General features: G+C 36.8%; 1 protein-coding gene across 1 annotated transcript in view; it reads left to right on the plus strand.

The window, feature by feature from the left end:
- Window positions 1-25,040, plus strand: part of CWC27 (CWC27 spliceosome-associated protein homolog (S. cerevisiae)) — a 288,670-nt gene that overhangs the window by 241,221 nt on the left and 22,409 nt on the right. Inside the window, exons 11-12 of the mRNA XM_006899364.1 lie at window positions 6,442-6,551; window positions 13,251-13,354. Of these exons, the coding sequence (XP_006899426.1) occupies window positions 6,442-6,551; window positions 13,251-13,354 (214 nt within the window). The remainder of the gene's footprint in view (window positions 1-6,441; window positions 6,552-13,250; window positions 13,355-25,040) is intronic.

Below are 25,040 nucleotides of genomic sequence, written 5' to 3' on the forward strand. Positions count from 1 at the left end.
TTTCAATGCAGTATATATTATTTATCCCATCTTTCTCAGTCTCCCCTCAACCTCGTTGTCAGTCCTGTTTTACAAGTCAGCTCTGACATTTTACAATCTTAAATACAACAAAATTAAACCCTTCCCAACCTGCACTGACCTTATCATTTATACTGTGCTTAAACCCATTGTTTTACCTTCTTTATCATACCATCTCATTGAGGACCTTCCTCTTCTTCACTTATACTCTGTTTTTCTGAGCATTTAGTGTTTATTCATAAACTTACCCTCCTGATAATTCACTTAGAATATGTGTGACAGAATCTCACCATCCTCATTTCTTGCTGCACTTCCTTTAAGATTTGTTTGTTCTCCAGTATGTTCAATGGTCTGTGAACATTCAGTACTTTTGCCAGTACCATAATTCAAAGGCACTAATTCCTCTTTGATCGTCCTTATCTATTGTCCAGGTTTTCACACATGTGTAAAACAATTGAAAATACCATGTCTTGGGTCAGGTGCATCTTAGTCATTAAAGTTACATCCTTACTCATTAGCATTTTAAAGAAATCTTTGACAGCAGATTTGCTCAGTATAGCATGTCTTTTTATTTGTTTATAGTACAGCATATCTACTTTTTAAATACTGCTACCACGGGTGTCCATTCTGGATCCAAAAACTCAATAACTTCAATCTCTTTCTTCATCAAGTGTGATGATCTTTATTGCCCCAGTGGGATTTTTAATGAGTAGGCTCCAATTCATAGCTTTCCAACAAATCTTTAGATGGCTGTAAATTGCAGAGGAGGATATTGTACATCTTTATTCTGTCAAGCAGCTAGTTGATTTGAACCGAGTGCCTTTGGGTTGCCAACAGAATTCTTTAAACCACCAAAGCACTTTACAGATAGAACAGGTATCATAAACGGATACAACTTTGATGTTCAGCTTTTTTGATTTTTAAACCTTTCCGTATCTCCTCGTTCTCACAGTTTGGAAAGATATAAGTAAAAACTTAAGGGTCCAGGTCTCAAGGAAAAGTTTTTCTTTCTCTGAGCTCTGAATAAAATCTGTCTTCTTTCAGCGTCCAAACTCAGTATGCCTTGAAGGTCTTCTTATGTCTTGGCAGCAGCCTCCCTTTGGGTTAAGGAAATTCTCAGTTCAGGGACCTTGGCTCAGAAAAGAAGTTCTTACTCTGATCCCTGCTCTTCTTTCTTAGTGGTATTTAATTCTCCCTTTTCTCTACTCCCTACTTTCTCCTTTGTAACTTTTTTTTTTTCTAAGATATAAAATTATGTAGTCCACACCCCAGGGAAACTCCTGTTAGAATACAAGCCTGGCCCGACTAAGACTTTTGCATCCAAATTTAATCTGTTTACAACTGATTAGCTGAGTGCAAATCAAATAATATCATGGGATTGATTATATCATTACATAATTGTCAAAACACTGAGATTGATGATCAGTCAAGTTTACACATAGCTTAGAGTGGTGGTGTCACAATTTAATCCATGGTATCAAACTAAAGCAGTCAGACATAAAATACTACATAGTATTCCATTTGTATGAATTTCTAGAAATTACAAAATTATAATGACTTATAAAACAAATCAGTAGTGTCTGTGATTGGAAGAGAGAAATCAATTATCAGTGAGGACATTAGACATTTTTTTAAAGGCTATGAGGATGTTCCATATCTTGATGCAGTGGCAGTTGCACAACTATATGTTAATACCAAAAGTCATCAAATGAGTTGTTGTTGTTTTTGTTATGTGCCATTGAGTCACGTGCAATTCACAGCAACCATTGTACAACAATTCTGAAGCCTGCCCTGTCCTGAGGCAGTCTCACTGACTCTTAACACATCTACCTCTTTTGCCTCAGTTCCTGTATCAATACATCTTATCCAGAGTCTTCCCTGTCCCTCCACCCTTCCAAGCATGATGTCCTTCTCTAAGGACTGGTCCCTCCTGGTCATGTGCTCAGACTATGTGAGATAGAGCTTCAAAATCCCAGCCTTCCAGGAAAAACTTGGTTTTACCCACTCCAAGACAGACCTATTTGTTTTCTTGGTGGCCCATGGTATGTTCAAGACTCTTCTCCAACACTACAACTCAAAGACATCAGTTCTGTCATCCTAGGTCTTTGTCCAGCTCTCTGATGCATAGCAAGTAATTGTGAAGACCATCACTTAGATAAGGTCACCTTCGTCTGTAGACTGACATCGTTGCTTCCCAGTACTCCAGAGAGGTCCCCGATAGCAGATTTTTCCAGTGCAATACATCTTTCAGTTTCCTGACTGCTGGTGCCAAGCATGTTGATTGTGGAACCAAGCAAGCTATAATTGTTAACAAACTCAATCTCTTCTCTATCATGATGTTGCAAATTGGCCCAGCGGTGTCTTCTTGATATTGAGCTTCAATCCATGTTGAAGACTACAGTCCTTGTAGCAAGTGCTTCAAGTCCTCCTCAGTTTCAGCAAGCAAGATTGTTTCATCTACATGATGTAGGTTGTTGATGAGTCTTCCTGCAATCCTGATGTCACATTCCTCCTCATAAAGCCCAGCCTCCTGAATGATCTTTTCTACATATAGATTGAAACGGTATGGAGACAGAATGAATCCCTGATGCACTCCTTTCCTGATTTTGAACCACGCAGTGTTTCCTTGCTCAGTTCTGAGGACAGCTTTCTGGTCAAAGTATAGGTTTCCATAAGCACAATGAAGTGTACTGGAATTCCTGTTCTCTTTAAGGTTAGCCATATTTTGTTGTGATCCACACAGTCAAATGCCTTTGCATAGTCAATGAAACACAGATAGACATTCCTTTGATACTCTGCTTTCTGCCAAGGTCCATCTGACATTGGCAATAATGTCTTTAGTGCTACAACCTCTTATAATCCCAGCTTGTATTTCTGGTAGTTCTCTGTCAATGTACTGTTCCATTCATATTTGGATAATTTTCAGCTGGATTTTGCTAGTGTATGATATTGTTCTATAATTTCCACACTCTGACAGGTCACCTATTTTTTTTAATGGGAATAAATATAGATCTCTTCCAGTCAGTTTGACAGGTAGCTGTCCTCCAGATTTCTTGGCATTAACTGATGAGCACGTCTAGGGCAGCATATATTTGTTGAAATATGTCAATTGGTACTTCACCAATTCCTGGTACCTTAGTTTTTTGCCAAGTCCTTCAGAGTACCCTGCACTTCCTTTTATCATCACCATTGCCTCTTGATCCTATGTTGGTTTTGCATAGTCAATGAAACACAGACATTTCTCTGGTACTTTGCTGTCAGCTAAGATCCATCTAACATTGGCTGTAATGTCCTGAGTGCCATAACCACTTGTAAATGTAGCCTGTACATCTGTTGATGTACTGTTCCAGTCATTTTTGGATCATTTTCTACAGAATCTTGCTTGCATGTGATACTAATGATATTGTTCAGTAATTTCCACACTCTGTCAGAATACCTTTTTCTGGAATGGGAATAAATACGGATCTCTTCTAGTCAGTTGGCCAGGTAGTTTGTCCTCCAGATTTCTCACAACCCGGTGAGCACCTCCAGGGCAGCATCTGTTTGTTGAAATATTATCAATTGGTGTTCCATCAATTCCTGGAGATTTGGTTTTCGCCAAACTCTTAAGAGTAGCTTGTACATCCTCCTCCATCACCATTGATTTTATTGGTATTATAAAAGAAAAAAAAGGAGCAATTTGTGCAAAGGCTAGGATTCAAGAGTGTGTGATGATTTAAAAGAGGACTTTCATGCAAACAAAAACCACTTTAAAGTGGCTGAGGAGAAGGAGTTGCAAAAAACTGGAAAGGAAATTATTAGCCACCTCCTCAGGGACACATGGCATATAATGATGTATTGTCTTGATCTCAGAACAATGCCCATAAGCCCTGCTGGACCAATTTACTCTGTATTGTAGTGTTGCTGTGACCCATAATCAGCCATGACATCAGGTAGATTACAAATTAAAATTTTCAGTTGTTTCTCTATAAGGAGAGAACTTTTCCTTTATTGGATAAAAAGAGGAATATTCAGGGTCTAATTCAGTAGAAAATCATTACAGTGACTTTTTAAACCCATAATAAGAGATCAATATTATTTATATACCAATTATAATAATATCCTTTCTTCATTAACACTTATTTTTTCATTAATACTTATTTATACTTGTTTCTACATTTAATTTCTTTCCAACCTGTTTTTTAATATTTTAAACCATTTCTAGAATATAGTTTTCTATTTTAAAGCATATCTATATGTATCTTTCAAGAAGCCCAATAAAAATGCTTCTAAAACTTTAATGTTCAATCTATTTCATGATACTGTTGTTGCTGTTGTTGTTGTTGTTGTTGTTGTTGTTGTTAGGTGCCATCAACTCAAGTTCAATTCATAGTGACCCTGTGAACAACAGATCCTAGGTCCTCTGCCACCCACATTATCTCTTACACGCTTGAACTGGTTGCTTCAGTCACCATATCAATACATTTCATCAAGGGTCTTCATCTCTTTCACTTTCCTTTCACATTTTCAAGCTTGGTAGCCCTCTCCAGGAAATAGCTTCTCCTAACAACATGCCCAAGGTATGTGAGATGAAGTTTTGCATCCCTTGCCTCCAAAGAGCTTTCTGGCTGCGCTTTCTCCAAGACATGAGTGTTTGTTATTTTGGCAGCTTATGGGACATTCAGGACATTCAGTATTCAGATATTAGGTAATCACCAAAAGTTTTGACTGGAAAATCTCTTGAGCACAATGACCAGTTATTAGTGCAATTCACATTAATAACATTCCTCAAAATAAGTAACACAAGCTCACTTACTGCTATTGAGTCATTTCCAACTCATAGCTTCCATAAGGTTCAGGAGGCTGTACATCTTAGCAGAACATTGTTTTTATGGTGGTGGTGGTGGTGGTGGTGGTGGTGGTAGTGGTGATGTACCATCAAGTGAAAACCAACTCATAGCAGACCCTCCAAGTAGGTTTACAGAGGCTGTAAATAACAGGGAAGGAGATTGACCTTCTTTCTCCCACAGAACAAACCGGTGGATTAAAACAACCTGCCTTTGGTATGGCAGTGCAATTCCTTACCTGCTAGGCCACCAGAGCACCTAACAGGAGGAGACCACTCACCTTCCTGCCTCAGAGCTTCTGGTGGATTCCAACCGCTAGAGAAGAATGGCCTTTGGGTTAGCAGCAAAAGTTCACTGGCCTTTTTGGTTACCTATAACTCATCTTGATTTGCCTAAGTCTAAGAGATGAATATTTGTTTTAGTTTTAAATAATATGTATATAATAAAGTAATAGAAAATGAATTTTGCTATTGAAGAATTCTATTTTTATTATCGCAGTGTTAATATTCATAAGCATCAAGCTCATGTATGAAATTCATAGTTTTCTGTTTTCTCACTTTTAACCTAGTTAAAAAATATTTCTGTCTACACCTAGCAACTGTCCAAAGTGACTTGTTAGATTTACTTTTTTTTTTTTTTTCATGATGCCATCAAATTGATGTTCTTATTTTTGGTTTATTTTTCCTAACTGGGACCCAAAATGGCATATTTTAAAAAGTGATATTTCTGTGTTTTGAGAAAAAAATACTGATAGGACTTTGTTGTTAATGCTATCTAATTCATTTTCTAATGATGGTGACTCTGGATGACAGAATGTTATTGTGTGTTGTCAAGTTGGAACCAACTCAAAGTTGACCCTTCAGCAAGTTTTCAGAGACAGTCAATCACACAGGAGAAGATTTGCTCATCCTTCTCCTGTGGAGCAGCTGGTGGATTTGAACTGTGTGCCTGTGAGATTGTAGACAGATTCTTACCACTAGGCCAACTGGCCTATAGAGTTTATTGCAGAAGATCCCTAAGTCTTTCTCCTTTGGAGCTCTCACTCACTTATGCAGTCCTGGTGATTTAGAACTGACTCTTAGCTGACCTTCTAGAAAGATTCAAGGCTACAGATATAGAAGGAGATTGCCCATCTTTCTCCTGAAGAGCCACTGGTGGATTCGAACCACCAAAGGGGCATGGCTGTTGGGTTACTATATCAAATCCCTGTGGACTACATACACCACTAGAGCACCCTCATGGAACCTCTGGGTTCAAGCCACTAACTTATTAGTAACCTTGTGCTTAGCTCTCATTATTGACTCATTATTAAGGTAGATTATTTTTATGCTCAGCTTAATGACAAGTGAGAAGCACAATTACAATTATACAGCATAGAATGGAAATGTTTGTAAAAGTAACTGATAAATAAACGTAGATCACTTCCTAATTTAGGAAACATTTGTAAAGTTTGTGAATGTTACTGGTTTTATTTTCAAATTAAGTCAGGGAAAACTATGACCAAATTTTATTTCGCTTTCTGATATGAGCATAAATATAAATATGATTCCACAAAGCCTTATTACCACACAGCCTAAGAATATTCTGCTGTTTTCAGAGGAAGAAGCTGCTCCAGATGGTGCTGTTGCAGAATACAGAAAAGAAAAACAAAAATATGAAGCTTTGAGAAAACAACAGCCAAAGAAAGGAACTTCTCGAGAAGAACAGGTAGCTTCAAAAATAAAAAATTGTACAAATCTGTTGCCTTTGCATTGTATTGAAATGTTGTGTAAGTGGACCTTAATTTGATTCTACATCAAGACAAGTATTTTTTTAAAAATGAAAAGGAGTCTGTAGGATGAGCTAACAGGGAACTAGACTTTCTATGCAAAGACCAATATTTTAGTCTTTTCAGATACTTTAGACAAATAGCAAGTCTAAAGCTATCATGTTTCAATTATCTACTCTTATTTCAAGCACAGGAAATTTTTTGAACCACGTATCAAATTCTCAAGTAGAACTTTTGTCAAGGTAAATAGGAGGAAGTGGAGGAGTGGTGATTGTAAATGAAGAGAAGGTCTCCTTCCTGCCTTATTTCTCATGTCCTGAATAGCTAGCTCAGCATGAATCATGCTGCCTGGAAAGAAAACACTTCATCTAGTCTACTTGCACTCTAGTAATATTACGAATTGATGCTTATTACAAGTCACTCCTGAATCTTTAAGTAAGAGTATTTAAAAAGTTATCAGAAATAATGAAAAGAGACAGGAACGGGTGGAGAGTCATCAGCATATCCCTATAGCACTTAAAACAAAAAAGACAAATCTCTTCAGCAGCCTTTCATGTTTAAAAGTTAGCAGCAAAATAGAAGAATAACTAGGGAAACATGTACAGGAACTCAAGAGGGGAGAGTGGGAAGCAGAGGGGTGAAGATAGGTAGGGGTGAAACCACAGGGCTGTAGAGTTTGGTGGGTTGGAGGGACAGCAAAATCTCTGCTGCATTGTAGATGTTGGTGCTTCACACAAAGCCTATGTGATTGAAAAAGGCCCTATTTGAGTTGAAGCTAATCTAAAACAAAAGGTGTGATCAAAAAAGGTCAAATGCATAGTTAATAAAAGATAAATAGATATTCTTTGGGATTCTTTGCTTTCAGCTAGGATCTACCTGATATCAGCAATATTATCCCGGTGCTACAGCCTCTTCTAAACCCACTGATTTTTTTTATTTTCAGCAATATTTTGCTTGCATCTGTTAATGATATCTTTCAATAATTTCCACATTCTGTTGGATCACTTATTTTTGGAATGTGAACAAATATATACCTTTTACAATCAGTTGGTCATACAACTGTCCTCCCAGATATCCTGGGATAGACTGGTGAGCCCATCCAGGCCCGCATCTGTCATTTGAAACATTTCAGCTTGTTTCCCATCAATTTCTAGGGTCTTTATTGGGGGGGGGGGGGTTTGTTTTGTATTGTTTTGTTTGCCAGTGCTTTCCATGCAGCTTGAGCTTCTTCCTTCATTACTATTGGCTCTTGATCATAAACTTTCCTGAAATTTTTCCATGTCAACCAATCCTTTCGGTACAGTGACTGTGTATTCCTTCCATCCTCTGTGGTTGCTTTCTAGATCATTCAAAATTTTGCACTTAATATCTCTCAGTATTGAGGCTTGAATTAGTTTTCATTTCTTTCAGCCTGAGAAATGCCAAAACGAATTCTTTCTATCTTCCAACTCTAGCTCTTTGCACATTTTGTTATACTTTGTTTTCTCAAGCTGCCCTTTGAAATCTCTCCATCTCTATTATGTCTATATATCTCCCCTTTGTTTTGACTTCTCATTGCTCTTGTTCTCATTGCTCTATTTTCAAATTCACTTTTGACATCTGTTTGTCTTTTCTTCCTCTGTCTTTTTAACAACATTTTGCTCTCTTCATGAATGATACCTTTGATGTCATCCCATAACTCACCTAGTTCTTGATTGTTAGTATTCATTGCCTCAAACTTATTCTGGAGATTATTTTTAAATTCATGTGAGATAGATTCAAGGTCATTTTCTTCATTTTCTTCAATTTCAACTTGAAGTCACACATAGGTAATTGATGGTCTATTCCATAGTCAACTCCTGGCCTGCTTTCGCTGCTGTTACTGAGCTTTTCTAACAATTTGTTCCACAGATGTAATCAATTTGATTCCTCTAAAGTCTGTTAGGTGAGGTCCATGTGTGAAATCACCTTTTGTATTTTTTCCAAAAGGTATTTATGAATGGGTAACTAGATGTACAAAATTCAGTCATTTTATGTTTAGCCTCGTTTTTCTCACCAAGACCATAGTTCTGACTGCCATTTCTTCCTCACTGTTTTCAACTTTTGCATTCCAGTCACCAGTAATTATTGCATCTTGATTGCATGTTTGATTTATTGGAGCATAATTCTTTATAGTATTGTTACTATCCGTACTTTTTTAGTTGGTTCTTTTGTAGCATTACCCACTTCATTTAATATTCATATTATTTGTGTATTCTCCTTTTCCTTTGTTAGAGTTGCTAGTAATTTATTGATTTTTAAAGTTTATAACTAAGGAATAAGCTTATAGTCTTGTTGATTCTCTTGTCTGTTTTATTTCTTCTCCAGTCTGTATCATTTACTTTCTTTTATTTGTTGTAGAGGTATTTATTTTGCTGCTCTTTTTCTAAATATTGGATATGTTACCTTAGGGTCTTGCTTTTGGTCCTCTCTTGTTGCTGTAGAGTTGAAACCAACTCACTGCTGACACTCCACTGGGTTTCCAAGGCTGTAAATTACAGGAGAGATTACCCATCTATCTGTCTGAGCTGCTGGTAGATTCTAATCACTAGAGTGCAGCATCTGAATTAACAGCACAATAGTCCATAGTCCCTATGAACTGTACTACCAGAGCTTGCTTGATTTTAGTTATTTCTTCTTTTTTTTTAAATGTATGTGACCATTGCTATAAATTGCCCTCTAAGCACTGCTGTTGCTGTGTCCCAAAGATTTTTGGAATGTTGTGTTTTCACTCTAATTTGATTCAAGAAATTTTTAAATTTCATTTTTTATTTCCTCTGTTATCCAGTAGTTTTTAAGTAGAGTGCCATTTTGTTTCTATGCACTTATTTTTCATTGATCTTCAGGTTGTTGATTTGTAATTTTATACTAGTTTAAAAAGATGCTTTGTATTTCTATTTTTAAATTTATTAAGACTTTCTTTATGAGCCTATGTATGGCCTATTCTGGAAAATATTCCCTATGCACTAGAAAAGTGGTCTTGTTGTATGGAGTGTTCTATATATGTGAGATCAAGTTGATTTATTATGGTTTTTCGGAGTCATTGTTGAATTTTTTTCTACTTGTTTTTCCCTTTATCAAAAGTGGAATGTTAAAATTTCCTGGTATTGAGAATTGTCTGTTTATCTTTTCAATTCTGCTGAAGTTTGATTTGTGTACTTTGTGGCTCTGTCACTAGGTATGTAGATGTTTTGGGTATGTTCTCTTGTTCAATTAATCCTTTCATGATTATATAATATCTTATTTTCCTCTTCTGTGGTTTTTCACTTTGAAGTCTGTTTTATCAGGAATTAGTATGCCACTCTAGTTTTTTTTAATTGCTGTTTGTTGATAAGTTTTTTTCTACCCTTTTATTGTTAATTTCTTTTTATCTTTGTATCTAAGTATATTTCTTGTAGTCAACATATTGATGAGTCATGTTTTCTTACCAATTCTGTTAGTCTTCCTACAGACTAGACCACTGTTGTTGTTATGTTGCCATGAAGTCACCTGCAACTCATAGCGACCCCATGTACGTTAGCTCTGAACCCTGCCCAATCCTGAGCCAATCTTGTCATCTCTGACAGACCTAATCCCATTTCTCCAATCACTAAGTCAGTCCATCCTGGGTCTTTCTCTTCTGCACTGACCCCCCCCCCCCAAGCATGATGACCGTATCCAAGGCCAGGTCCCTCCTGGCCACGTGCCCAAAGTGCATGAGATGGAGCCTCAAAATCTTTGCCTCCAGGGAGCAGCCTGGTTTTTCACCCTCTCTAGAACAGACCTGTTTGTTCTCCTGGCAGTCCACGGTATATTCAAGACTCTTCCCCACCACCACAACTCAAAGGCACGATCCTTCTTCTGTTGTCTTTAGTCATTGTCCAGCTCCTAGATGCATAGCAAGTAACTACAAAAACTATGGCCTGGATCAGGCACACCTTAGTCTCCAGACTGACAGACAGTGTTGCTCTTAAGTACTCTAGAGAGGTCTCTGACAACAGACTTTGCCAATAGATATCATGTGACTGATTTCATAGAATATTTTAAAATTATAGTGTTAAAATTTCTTTGTCTTATATAATTTTCTTTGTTGAATTCATTTTATTTATGTATTTTAATAATTTTCTTCTTTGCTATTGTTTTAGTGTTTGTCTTTTCTATTCCCTGTTTTCCATTTTGATCATAAAGTGTGTTAAATTTTTTTAATGTTACCTTGTGACTTAGTATCTTTTAGAATTTAAAATTATTCATTTTGTTTGAAATCCTCTTGACTTCCTCTGTATTGGAAGTTCTATAGCCACAATATTTTCTCCTCTCTTTTTGCTTTATAGTTGTTCTACATTGTTGTTTATATTTTGCTCTGTTGGAAAATGTTGTTGTTGTTAAGTGTCGTCAAGTCGCAGGCGACTCATAGTGACCCTATGAAGGAGAGTCCTCGACGCTTGGGTGCTTTTCTTCCTCTCTCCAGGTTCATAGGGTTTCTGGAGGCAAGCTATTATGGAAGTGGATGCCACTCCTCCTTCCAATGTTGGAAAATAACTTAAGTAGAAAAATAATATTTTTATGGGCGGTTTTTCCCAGTGTAGTGAACATTAAACTGGATTCTATGGGGGTGGGGGAATGGTATCAGGATTGGAGAAAGACTCAAAAGTCTACGTTATGCAGCTAACACAACCTTGTTTACTTGCTAAAAGTGAGGAATAGTTAAAGTGCTTGCTACAGAAGGTCAAGGACTATAGCCTTCAATATGAATTGCATCTCAACATCAAGAAGACAGAAAACTCTTAACCAGCTGACCGATAAGCAACATCATGATATATGGAGACAAGATTGGACTTACCAACAATTTTATCTTTACTTGGATAACAGTCAGCATCCTTTGTACCAGTAGTCAGGAGATCAGGAGTTGTATTGCACTGGGCAAGTCTGCCATCAGAGACCTCTCCAAATTTCTGAAGAGCAGTGATTGCAGTTTGAAGACTTAAGGTGTGCCTGATTCAGGCTATAGTCTTTTAAATCACTTGCATTGCATATGAGAACTGTATAATGAATAATGTTGAAAGAAGAATTGATGTTTTTGAGCTATGATGTTGAAGAAGAGTATTGAATATCCCATCAACTGCCAAGAAGAATAAACAAATAAGTCTTGGTGAGAGTGTAGCCAGAATGATCCTTGGAGACAAAGAAGACAAAGTCTTGTCTCACATACTTCGGGCATGTTACTAGGAGAAGCTATTCCTTAGAGAGGCACATTGTGCTCGGAAAGGTGGAGAGTCAGTGAAAGAGAGGAAGGCATTCAAAAATATGGATAGACATAGTGATTGTGGCACTGGATGTCAGAGATAATGAGGATGGCACAGGATATCCTAGATCTGTTGTTAATTGTGTCACTATGGGTAGTACTATATTTTACAGCAACTAACAACCAAAGTAACATTACAAATTTAACTATTAATAACTGTGAAATTTAGAGTTTAATTTTCTTCTATAGAAGGAAATGTGTGTTCTCCTATTCAAAACCTGGTCTCCCTATCAATCAGTTGAAAGAATATCATTCTTAGAAAAGGAAAAAGTTAACTAAGGAAAGAAAAACCCTTAATGAGGTTAATTGACACAGTGACTTCTTATAAGGATGGATTTAAGGACAACAGAGATGATGAGGATGGCAAAGAATCTGTAGGAATCTATTGTATGTTGTGGTGTTAGCCTAAAAGTTGGCTTTTTCTTTTTAGCCATTATATGGTCACTCTGATCTCTAGTTTGTAGACATATGGTCTTGCAAATCATTAACAGGTGTGGGACTAGGATAAGAGAAAGAGTACTTCCCACACCAGGCAGCAAGACTTGAGGCGAGCAAGACTTGTGGCAGCATGACTTGAGGGAGACTGTGTGATCTGAGGCTACTTGCATTTGTGATGGCCACAATTAAAGGGTTTTTCTGTTCTTGCTGAATACTTGAAGGAGTAACTGACTTATAACTACTCTGAGGCAAACCTTGCTGAATGATTTGAATTTGACTGCTGAGCTGAAACCAAAGCCTAGACTAATTGAGAAATTGTGCCTTGGGACTTTGGGCTATAACTTGGATTTGCATTGATATTCTTTGCCTCCCCCACTCTCCGACTGCATTCTCTACTAAACCCCATAGTTCATACCATAACTGGGAATCTGTGAGTAAGCAACAAATAAACAAATCTCTTGCTGCTGCTATGTCTCTAAAGGCACCATGGGTTAGGCTACAGTCTTTGTCTGCTTTCTGTTCTGGGGCATTGAAGGGCTGTGTATTCTTGCTCCCTCTGGCCATTTCAGAGAGACATTCACAGCCCTGTGCTCCATTTGCCAGTTTCCACTTTTTAGAAATACATAGATTCAGTATGAGTTGGAGCTCACCAGTACTGACTCAACACTGTTACTTCTGAGGTAGAATGTCAGTTAATTAAAACAAGACAATGCCAAGATTTGAGTATCATTTCTTTAGTTTGAATGCATTTTTTATTATTTTCCCATGATGAATCATTTATGTGAGTGGTTTGCATCCACTCATAGGATATTTTCTTTCTAACCTATTTAAGTATGTCTTGGAAAATTGTATTTATCTATATCATAAAGCAATATTGTCCTCTTTTTTTTTTCTATTTCAGACCCTTGCACTTCTGAATCAGTTTAAATCTAAGCTCACTCAAGCAATTGCTGAAACTCCTGAAAATGACGTGTCTGAAACAGAAGTAGAAGATGATGAAGGATGGTAAGAGTTTCTTTCTATTAATTATTAGCAAGTAGGCTCAGAGCAGAGGTGCTGCTGGGATATTTCCACTACATCACCATCTTTTTTCATTCTTTTTCTTCACTTTTATCCTCATTATTTTATTTTGATGGAATCTTCCTTTTGGATAACCCTTTTACTTCATTTCACCCAGTAAACATTTATTTGGTGAATGGTATTTTTCTTGTATTGTACCAGCCAGCAAAGAGCACAGAAGAAACATATGAACATGATCTCTTCCCAGATAACCTTCTAATATTGTGGAAAAGAGAAGACATTGAACAGGGAACAACCTTAACTCACAGCCATCAAGTCGATTACCATTCATAGTGACTGAGATTATAAATCATGAATTTTTTAAATACTTTTATACTAATATTATAGAACTCAGTAGTCCATTTTATAGTCCTAGTAAGTTCCTTTTCCAGTTTCAGATCTACTGGGTCCTAGCAATGTATACTTAAGTGCATTTCACTTTTTTCTTTTAATTATTTTGCAGCTTTTAAAGACACTGATAAGGGGTTGGGAGGATGAAAAACCTAATGGCATCTATGTATCTATATATCCTGTGCTTAGAACTTTTTAGTCTTTACTGACAGAATAAGAAGAAAAAAGGGGGGGGGTAAGAAAAAGAAGAATTAGGATTGTGACTTTCCTTATCACACTTCTCTGTCCTCAAGTTGACTTCACTTGCAGTATATTAAGCCTCCCCACACCTAACCGCCTCCACCTCCCACTCTACCTTGGCTCAGGCACATTGTTGCAAATAAGCCAGTGCATCACCCCCCACATATGACTCACCCTCTGGATCCTCTGAACCATCACATGTGCCATTACTCCAACCCAGAATCATAGCCTCACTCCTCTGTGCCAAACAGCATCTCTCCCCTATTTCAAAACTCTGTTCAACACTCCCATTCTCCAGGAAACTAGTCAGCAAGATTTGTTGAGCACCCACAAATCTAGAGGGTGGAGGAAAGAGGGATGGAACACACATTTTAAAAGACATAAAAACACATGCAAAGAAAACAGTTAAACAAGTAAGACTCTGCAACTGTACATAACTGTAATTGAAAAGATTGAGGGGAGGATGACTTAAATGGATTGAATTCTACCTAAGCTTAGTCCCCCAAAGTGCTGGTATAGTTCTTCATTTATTTATAGTTTCTGAATAATCTGGATTACATGTGCCAGTTGTCTTAAAATCCTAGGTTTTTAAAAAGATTTCTAATATATTTTTGTTTATACTTAAATTCAGAGTTCACTGAAGGCAGAAGCTGGTTTCTGCCATAGTTCTGGGCCAAAGGCAAAGGCTCAGTAAATGTTGATTGACCCTTTGAGATAAATACTCATTGCACTGAAGAACTTTCTAAAGTTTTTTATAGACTGCACAGGTTTTAGTTTTGGGATTTTTAAATATCTCAAAATATCTTTCAAATGTTTTGGCTGCAGTCATCATGAAAAAAAATAATCTTTTGCCAAGTTGTCTTCCTCTTATTTTTTAATCCATTTGTATTTTTAAAGGAAATATGATCCATGTGTTTCTGATTCATTTACATTTAACTCGTCATTTCTAAAAGCAGTTTTTATGCCCAATAGTTTTTAGCCTTTTTATAAGCTATAAGTCCTTAATTTATTGAACAAGAATATCACCAACAAATTTAAACTCCCGAAGTTTCATTTTAAATTCATAAGCCAAAAGATTCAAATTTATTTTTAAGTTGTAAAGACCATTTAACTTCTCAAGATTCTTCCTACCCCTCTGATTAGTAATCTCTCATTCTGAATCTTCTTTAGCTTTAAGAATATCAAATACATGCCTTTAAAATTGGCATTCTTTTTAAATGTTATTTTACAGTACAATAAATGTGTGATTTCCCCCCTAGCATCCTTATCAGATAGTTGAAAAAAGAGGGAAAGGGGAACATCAGAGAAAAAACTTTACCAAGAAGGTAAAAAAATCACTGGCCAGTGTTACTGGCCAGTTCTCCATAGGGGAAGCAAAGAAAGTAGTCAAAGAAGGGGCAAAATTAAAGGAACTGTTAGCAGATATTAGTGGATCCCTTTTTTCCTTCAATTGCATTTTTCAAAAGAGAGAATCAAAGCCATTCGTTTGCAGAACTTTTTTTATTGTTTTATCTAACATTTAATAAAAATACCTTCAACGCCCAAACCCATATGTAGAAGCATATAGAATGTATGATATCCCTCTATTTATTGCCCTTTTATTGCCATATAGATCACTGACTGTTTGTAACCTGATAAGGAGAGGCGTCATTTCTCATAAATAAACCAGTTCAGCTTTATCAAGTCTCTGGTGATTGAAGTCCTCTCTCAGAAAGAAAAAGAAGTCTAGTATTAAAAAAGAATTACAACAAATATTGAGTGCATGGCATGTGCATGTGTGTTATGCATAAATTACATGGTTCCCAGACTATTTTGTAGGTCACGGTTGCCGCTTTTCTAAGAAGTGAGAGTCAGCCAGTGTGCTGTACTGCACTGTCAAGGTCTGTTATCTGAGGTAAAATGATTGTTTCTAAGACATTTTTATGTGTCCACATGAGTGGCCACACATTGGGGGATCATTTTCATTCTCTGTCAAGATAGAAACCATTACCAATTTGTTATGTTTTCTTTTCCTTGGCAAACTGTTCTAGTCGCATTTTTGGCTGAGCTGCTGTATTGGCATGGTGCACAACAGACATTTGGGTACTATTCAGCAGCGTTCTACTTTTCATGAAAAAAAGTGAGAGGAGGAGGAGAGAAAGAAAAGAAATATGATTCTATTGTAAACAGTGTATATAGTGTTTGATAATTATTCCCAGATTTCACTGTCTCACAAGGCATTTAAAGAAGTGTTACAAGTAGATCTAAGCTGAAATGCATGATAGAAGTTTTTTTGCTCAAAATTTCTAAGATTCTTCCCTTGTTGGGATATACATGTGCAATATTTGGTGGCAGTGATGGGCACCAGATTCCAGGTTAGCTGCTAAAAGTAGCCTCTTTTCCACAGCATCACAGATTTGTGTAACTGTATGAGTTTTCTTTAAGCATGGATTTTATAAAACCAATTAGACACATGGTAAGAGGCATCAGCCAAAGATTCTCATGACCATGTGGATAATGTCCATATGCCAGTTTGGGCTTGGTTAGATAAAGCTTGGTAAACTCCCAGAAAAGTTTTGAAGTTGTGTCTGACAAGGCAGTGGAGACTTCTAAAAAAGAAAGCCACCTGCCCCTTATGCAACCAAAAAACCCGTTTCCAGAAAAGGGGGGGAGGCAACAGACTGTGATCTTGCAGACGTTAACCATTCATTACTATGTTCCACTGAGAATTTCTTTTCAGATTTCTAGATCTATGATTAGTATCACAACAAATATACATGATAAGATAATAACCAATATAATGATCATTCGGTTTATTCTCCTCTCACTCTCCTCTCTCCTCTTTACTAGTTTTTTCCCCCATATTGTTGCTGTTGTTAAGAGTTGTCAAGTATGACTCATAGCAACCCTATGAACAATGCATCTGAACCTTGTCCTATCCTGTGCCATCTCTGACATACTTAAGTCTTTGGCTGTGGTCACAGTGTCAAATCAATTTTATTGAGAGTCTTCCTCTCTTTCACTGATCCTCTACCTTTCAAAGCCTTTTTTTTTGTTGGTCCAAATACCAATCCTTCCTAACAACATGCTGAAAATATAAGAGTTTCCATCCTTGCCTGTAAGGAACTAACTACCCTGGTAGCACTTTCTTCACATTTGTTTGCTCTTTTAGCAGTCCATGAGATATTCAGTACTGTTCTCCAACACCACAACTCAAAGGCATCAATTCTTCCTCTGTCATCCTTATTCGCTGTCCAACTTTCTGATGCATAGCAAGTGATAGAAAAGACCGTGATTTGAATCAAGTGCACCTAAATAATCATTGCTCCTTAGCACAGTGTACAATGTTTTTCTGTAAGAATCAGAAAAAGACTAGTAACTGAATGATAACACAAATTAAATATTATAATAATTATTTTCATATACCAAAGATACTGTTTGTAGAAAAATTAGAATATCAATCACCAAAAAGGTAAATAAAAATTATCTCTAATCTCATGCTTAAATATAATACTATTGATTTATACTTACACTCTTCTAAATATTTCTATATGCATATAATTTTTTTTCTCTTTAGAAAGAATGAAATGAATTTTATTTTATTTTTTGTGGATTTTTTTTAGCAGTTGGTCTTTTATTTGCATTTTTTTTCCAAAAAAAATCGTTTTCATGAACTTTTACAGAAATTTTGGATTTGCATACATTCGATGTTGCATTTTTCTCCCTGCCCACCGCTCCCCCAGTTCGCTCTTCTCTTTGACAAGTAAAAGAAAAATTATTTCATTGGTATAGAATCCCCCCTCTCCAGCCCCAAGTACACTGCACTATGCAACCTTCATTCTGAACTTTTGTCATAACCATAATTATAATACCCAAACATATATCACTTTCAAACAGTTCTCTCCCTCATCTGTTTCAATGCAGTAACATCATTTATCCAATTTATCTCAGTCTTACTCCAACCCTGATGTCAGTCCTGTTCTACAATAATGGCACCATGCAGCACCTGTCCTTTTGTGACTGAGATATATATTTTTAAACAAAAATTGTTTCATGTAATAAATGAATGAATTAATTAAAAACTAATTTCTTTATAAATTTTCATGCAAATCACAATAAAATGAAACAAAAAGCCAAGAGCCATTTATGGAACAGAATCTCAGTTACCCATATGGAAGTTCAAGTAGATGCTGAAGAAAAACTAAAGTCCACAAGACCCAAAGTATAACCTTGTATATATCCTCCCTGGATTTAGAGACTATCTCAAAGGTCAGTTTGATACATTGAACATCAATGACCAAAGATCAATAAGTTGTGGGATAACGCCAAGGACAGTGTAATCATACAGAAGAAAGCAAAAAGAGGGAAAAAACAGTTGAGAAAGAAAAACCAAAGTGAATATCTGAAGCAGTTCTGAACCATGAGTAGCTTAGGCAAGCAAAAGAAATTATTATTAAGTAAAAGAGCTGAATGGAATCTTTAAAAAGCTGGCTCAATCTCAGAAGTACACAGTTCGAATCCACAAGATGCTCTCTCTCTCCTGGAGAAGGAGGAACAATCTCCTCCTGTCTCAGTCAGATCCGATTTGACGGTACATACAAAAAAAGTAATGAAATAAAATTTAAAAAAAAATTTTAAAAAGCCGACTCAAAAGACAAAGCATCATATTATAATGAAATGTTCAAAGACTTAGAAGTAGAAAAAGAAGAGAGCATGCTTGGCATTTCCGAAGCTGAAAAACTGAAGAAAAAGAATTTCATTTCAAGTTGTAATATTGGAAGAATCTCTGAGCAACATATTGAGTGAAGCAGGAAACATTAAAATAAAAAGGTGGAAGGAATTCAAAATCATTATCGTAAACAGAGTTGGTCCACTATCATCCATTTCAAGAGAAAACATACGTACCAATGGTGGTGATAAAGGAAGAAGTACAAGCAGCACGGAAATCATCACACAAAAAAAGGGGTTTCAGAAATTGGCAGAATGCTAATCAAATCAACAAATGGATGGAAACCTGGAAGGCCTTGTTCTTCTATGCTAAAAAATATGGAAGATAATTACGTGGTCAACATACCAGATGAGATTCATATTTGCACCCATTCCAAAGGAAGGTGGCCCAATATTATGCAAAAACTATCAAATAAAAAAAATCACACACAACTAAAATTTTACTAAAAATAGTTTAAAACCAGTTGTAACCACTCACTAGCAGGGACTGTCTATAAATCAAGCTATATTCAGAAGAGGAAATAGAAGGAGGGTCATCACTGCTGATGCCAAATTTATGTGGGCTGAAAGTAGAGAATAGTAGAAAGGTATTTGCTTGTTTTTTATTCCCTATGCAAAGGCATTTAATTGTTTGGATCATAATAAATAATAGATGTTGTTGTTGTTAAGTGTCGTCAAGTCATAGGCAACTCATAATGACCCTATGAACAAAAGACCTGAGCACTTGTGTGTAGCTTTCATCGTTTCTCCAAGTTCATAAGCAAGCTATTTTGGAAGTGGATGCCACTCCTGCTTCCAAGCTTGTTTTAATCGAGGAGCTCCACCAAACACTGTCTACCATGGCTAACCACTGCCACATTTGACACATCAGAGTGTCACAGTGTTTAACGTCACAGCAACCACGAGTTACCTCTGTACATCAAGTGGACAGACCAGGGCTATACTACCTAGAAGATTGTTTGACCAAAAACAATTAAAAACAGGATAGTAGATAAATAATAATAATAATAAAATTATTATTATTATTATTAAATATTTAAAATTCTTAATAAATAAAAATAAAATCATATATAACATTGAAAAAAATTGGAACTCCCGAACATTCAACTGTGCTTATACAGAACCTGTACATAAACTAAGACAATAAATCAAGCAGGACAAGGGAGTACTGCATGGCTAAAGTCAGAGAAGTTGTACTTCAGACTTCTATCCTTTCACTATGCTTATTCAAATAATCAAAGAACCTAGGCGTATATATGAAAAATACTAAGGCTTCAGTATAAATGAAAGGTATATTGACAACCTGCAATCTGGAGATGATAAAACCTCGCTCCTTGAAAGTAAAGACTTGAAGCACTTAGGAGAAGCAAAGACTACAATCTCCTGTAAGATTACACTGCAACATGAAGAAAACAAACATCCTTCCAACTCAACCAATAAAGGAATAATATGATAGATAAAAGACTGAAGTGGTTGGTTTGTTTTTTTAGACTATTACTCTCTTTGTATTGCTTTTTACTTCACAACAGTTGTTAAGTATATGCAAGATTTATCCTTTTCTATTTTAAGAATTTTTTTATTTTATTCTAATTTATGTATAGAGTTTGAATACCTTGTTTTTCACAAAAGATCCTTCCCGTTTCCTTCATCCACCCACCCATCAAATTGTGAAACCCTTTGATTAACACCCTACACCCCAACCATCCTCACCCCTCTATTTCTACCCCCCACCCCCTCACCTTGGATCCTCATACTCATTCTAGAATAATGGTTTTATAAAAAAACCAAAATGCATAGGGATGATTGTATGAAACACAATATGAATAAAGAATAGTGAAACACAAAAAAGCAAATATGAGTTACAACACTATTGCTCCTCTGGCTTTACTGTCGTCACATTAATCAATTTAATGGCCTTAAAAGCTTAAAACTGAAGAAGTCAAATCTAAACTAGATCCAATTAAAGCCATTTAACCTTAAAAAAAAAGGACTGAAGTTGTCAAGACTTTCATTTTACTTGATTATCAAAAAAACACCCACTGAAGAAGCATCCAAGAAATAAATGACATTACATTATGCCAATCTGCTGCAAAAGACCTCTTAAAAGTATTAAAAAGCAAAGATGTCACTTTGAGGACTAATGTGTTCCTGATTGTGATGTCAAAGGTTTATTACTCAAAATGAATTTTCTAGTCTTTGAGTTTGACTTTGCCGTATGGATGGGGCTGGGGATGAAGACTTAACAAATGAAGTGTGTGTTGGTATGTTCCCAAGAGGACTGACTAGTCTTGTCAATAAATTGAACAGATACAGCAGCAGAAATTAAAAATTTTACCAGGCGCAAAGACGACGCAGGAATGCAGTGTGAATCCTTCAGGAACCAAGACTTGTTGCACCAGCCAAACCTACAGGAGAGCAGCACAGCAGAGAACCGGAGATCCATAGTGAGACAGAGCTGACTTGGGACTGCTACCCAGTGAAAGCAGAACCAGAAGTCCTTGCCCAAGCTTACTAGTGAACTTGAGGGGAGACACCATAATTGGCAGGAATGAAAAAGCTCAGTGACATTGGCCTAAAGCTGCAAGGCTGAAAGGCTTGTGAGCTTGCTTCAGAAGCTTCCCTGACTGAGAAAAATGTATCCTGTTGCCAGTTTGAATTATAACCTTTTAACATCCCTAAAAAACAAACAAACAAAAAAAAAACAACACATAATCATGAGTATTGCTCTGTGTGGTCTGTGAGTTATTGCAACATACTTTTGGACCTAGTAAAGCAGTAAGATTGGCCTTGGAACTAATAAAAAGAAGTGTAGGAGCAAGGAGGACATGTCTGACTTCACAGGAATTGATTTCGTGGTGTGGATTTTGTTGATGGAGACACTTTCCCTTGTGGAGTTAATAAAGGTCAGATTTGGCCATCCCCATGTTACCATTACTCTTTTTCACTGATCAAAGTCAGAGTACTCATTAGAGCATTCTGTTCCTTTGCTTTCTGTAACACCAGTCTGTCCTGATTTCCTCTGGTCTCTGTAGTCATATTTTCCTGGGACCCATCATTGTCTCATCTCATTTCTTAAATAGCATAGTATCTCACCTCTTCTTAAGCATCTCAGTTCCTCATTTGATGACCTTCTCCACTCCACCCTGAGTAATGTTGTCCACTACTAGCTACCTATGCAATCACCTAAGGAACCCTGGTGGTTTGGAAATGTGAACACTTGGCTAACAGATTGGTACATCAGATTCATCAGTCATTTCGTGGGGAAAAGATGTGACATTCCACTTCTGTAAAGATTTAGAGCCTTGGAAACCACTGGGGCAATTCTGCTCTGGCCTACAGGGTGTGTGTCAATGAGAATCACCTCATGGGCAGTGAGATAAAGTAGCTATCTATACACTGGTGAAGTTTCTCTGCTGTATTCTACCTCCAACACAGATTTCTTTGATAAATCATAGAGCCATATACTCATTTGACTACTAGGTATTTCTATTAAACCCTCAACCCCCAATAAGATAGATTGACACATTGACTTCAGCAGTGGGCTCAAGATGATAAAGATACCATAAAATAAGACAGAATTCAGGTCTGTTGTTCATAGAGTCACTATAAGTAGTACTCAACACAGCAGTACTTAATGACAAAAATATCATTCTTGCATGGTCCACAAGGAGTTATACTGCTAAAAAAAATGGTATGAATCCACCAGCTGTACTGCTTAAGAAAGACGGGCAGTCTCTGCCCATGCAGTTTACAGCCTCTGAAAACCCACTGGAGGATAAGCTATGAGTCATTTCCAACTCTATGACAATGAAGTTGAAGTGTAAACTTGCATCTTGATCCCTGTTGTAGCCTACCTATTTCATTAAAATTGCCTGTAAAACTATCTCTTCCTGTGTTTGTTCGCCATTTGAATGTCCCCTTTGGTGAAATGTCTGTTCATATCCTGTGCCCATTTTGTAATTGGGTTGTTTATCTTGTTGTGGTGTTTGAGTATTCTATAAATTCTAGATAGAAATCCCTAGCTCTAAGAGAGAAGTATATCAAAACAATTATGAGATACCATCTCACCCCAGTAAGAATAGCAAAATTTAACAGAGCAGCAAATAACAAATGTTGGCAAAGTTGTGGAGAAACTGGAACCCTTATTCACTGTTGGTAGGAATGTAAAATGGTGCAACCACTATGGAAGGCAGTATGGCACTTTCTCAAAAAGTTAGGAATAGAAATACCATTTGACCCAGCAGTTCCACTACTGGGAATATATCCTAAAGAAACCAGAACTGCCACCTGAGCAGATATGTGCACATGCATGTTTATTGCTGCTTTGTTCACAATAGCAAAGTGTTGGAAACCACCCAAGTGCCCATCAACAAAAAAATGGGAGGGGATATATATACAGAGAGAGAGAGAGAGTTGTGGTATATTCACACAGTGGAATATTATACAGCACTGAAAAGCAGAGAACTCATGAAATCATATACAAAATGGGTGACCATGGAGGACTTTATGCTGTGTGAAATATCTCAGTCACAAAAAGACAGATACTGCATAATGCCTCTGTTATAGAACAGGACTGATACAGGAGTTGGGGGAAAACTAAGAAAAGCGGGGATAAATAATATATAGAGCATTGAAACAGACAAGGGACAAAACTGTATAAAAGGAATATGTTGTTGGTTTTGTTATTATTGTTGTTATGTGCCATCAAGTCACCTGTGACTCATAGCGACCCTATGTACAAGGGTTAAAAGGAAAATATGATTAGGTATTATTGTCATGACAAGAGTCCAGAATAAGAGTTGCATAGTAAAGTGGCTGGGGGGCGGTGGGGGGATTGGTGTATAACAATGAAAAAACCTTTATTCCAAAGAAAAAAGGTAACGGGGAGGGGGTAAGAGGGGGACAGAGAAGAAACTGTGCAATAATGAATGAATGGAAATCCAAGTTCTTTATAAACTTTGATTAAAATCTAAAACAAGAAAAGGTTTATAAAGAGGAAAATAATACCCATCTCTTTTCTACTAAACTATAAATTCTTCAGGCTATTTTGTATCTTCCTTGCCTATTACCTGCCTAAAATACAGAAGTTACTCAGAAAATATTCCTCTTCTTTTCCTTCTCTCCTTTCATTTTTCATTCTATCTTTATTCCTTTCTGTATGTGTGTTGTTGTTGTTTTGTGCCATCGAGTTGCTTGCAATTCATAGCAATCCTTTGTACAACAGCCCTAAACCCTGCTCTATCCTGTGTCAACATTATTGTCTCTGACACACCTGCCCTCATTTCCCCAGTCACTGAATCAATCCATCTTATCGAAGGTCTTCCTCTCTTGTTCTGTCCCTCTAACTTCCCAAGCATGATGTCCTCTCCAAGGACTAGTCCCTCCTTGCAACATGCCCAAAGTATGTCAGACGAAGCTTCAGAATCCTTGCCTCCAAGAGCAGCCTGGTTTCACCCTCTCTCGCATGAACCTGTTGGTTCTCCTGGCAGTCCATGATACATTCAGTACTCTTCTCACAGCTCAAAGGCATCAATTCTCTATCATCTTTAGTCATTGTCTAGCTTTCTGACTCATAGCAAGTAATTGCAAAGACTATGGCCTGGATCAGGGCACCTTGGTCTCCAGACTGACATCATTGCACTTCAGTACTCTGGAGAGGTCTCTATATAGTACTGTAACTTTTATTTATAGTTTTTCAATCACCCTTCTACTAGTTACAACTTTCTAATCCTATGTGTTGAGATTGTTATTTGCCATTGCATCAGAACAGACTTGATCAGAACAGAATCAGAGGGTTTTCCTCCTGGTGGTCTCAGATCATCTGTCTTTGGTGGGCAGCACAACTTTAACCACTTGGCAGCCAGAATTCCTATGTAAAGTAACTAATGATTCTATAAATTAAGTTACATTGTAGTTTAATAAAATATATAATTTTAGATGCAACATTTATACTACAATATGGAAAGTTTTTATAAGCTATTCTATTTCTTATTAATGGTGTAATAACACATTTGTCAGCTACAACAAATTGTGGCTAACTTTGAGAAGAATGAGAATCGCAGACTCTTAATTGTGCTCAAGTGAAACCTATTCTTGGACGAGGGAGCAGTTTTAAGAACAAGGAAACACTGAATGGTTCAAAATTAGGAAAGGTATATGTCAGGGATCATCCTATCTCCATACCTTTTCAATATATATGCTTAACAGACCATTCAGGAGACTGAACTTTATTAGAGGAATGTGGCATCAAGATTGGAGGAAGTCTCATCAACAATCTGCATTATTCTGGTGACACAACCTTACTTGCAGAAATTGAGGAGGACTTGAGGATTTT

This window comes from Elephantulus edwardii, unplaced genomic scaffold (genome assembly GCF_000299155.1).
Source record: "Elephantulus edwardii isolate Elephantulus edwardi_28Jun2011 unplaced genomic scaffold, EleEdw1.0 scaffold00254, whole genome shotgun sequence".
Lineage (NCBI taxonomy): Eukaryota > Metazoa > Chordata > Mammalia > Macroscelidea > Macroscelididae > Elephantulus > Elephantulus edwardii.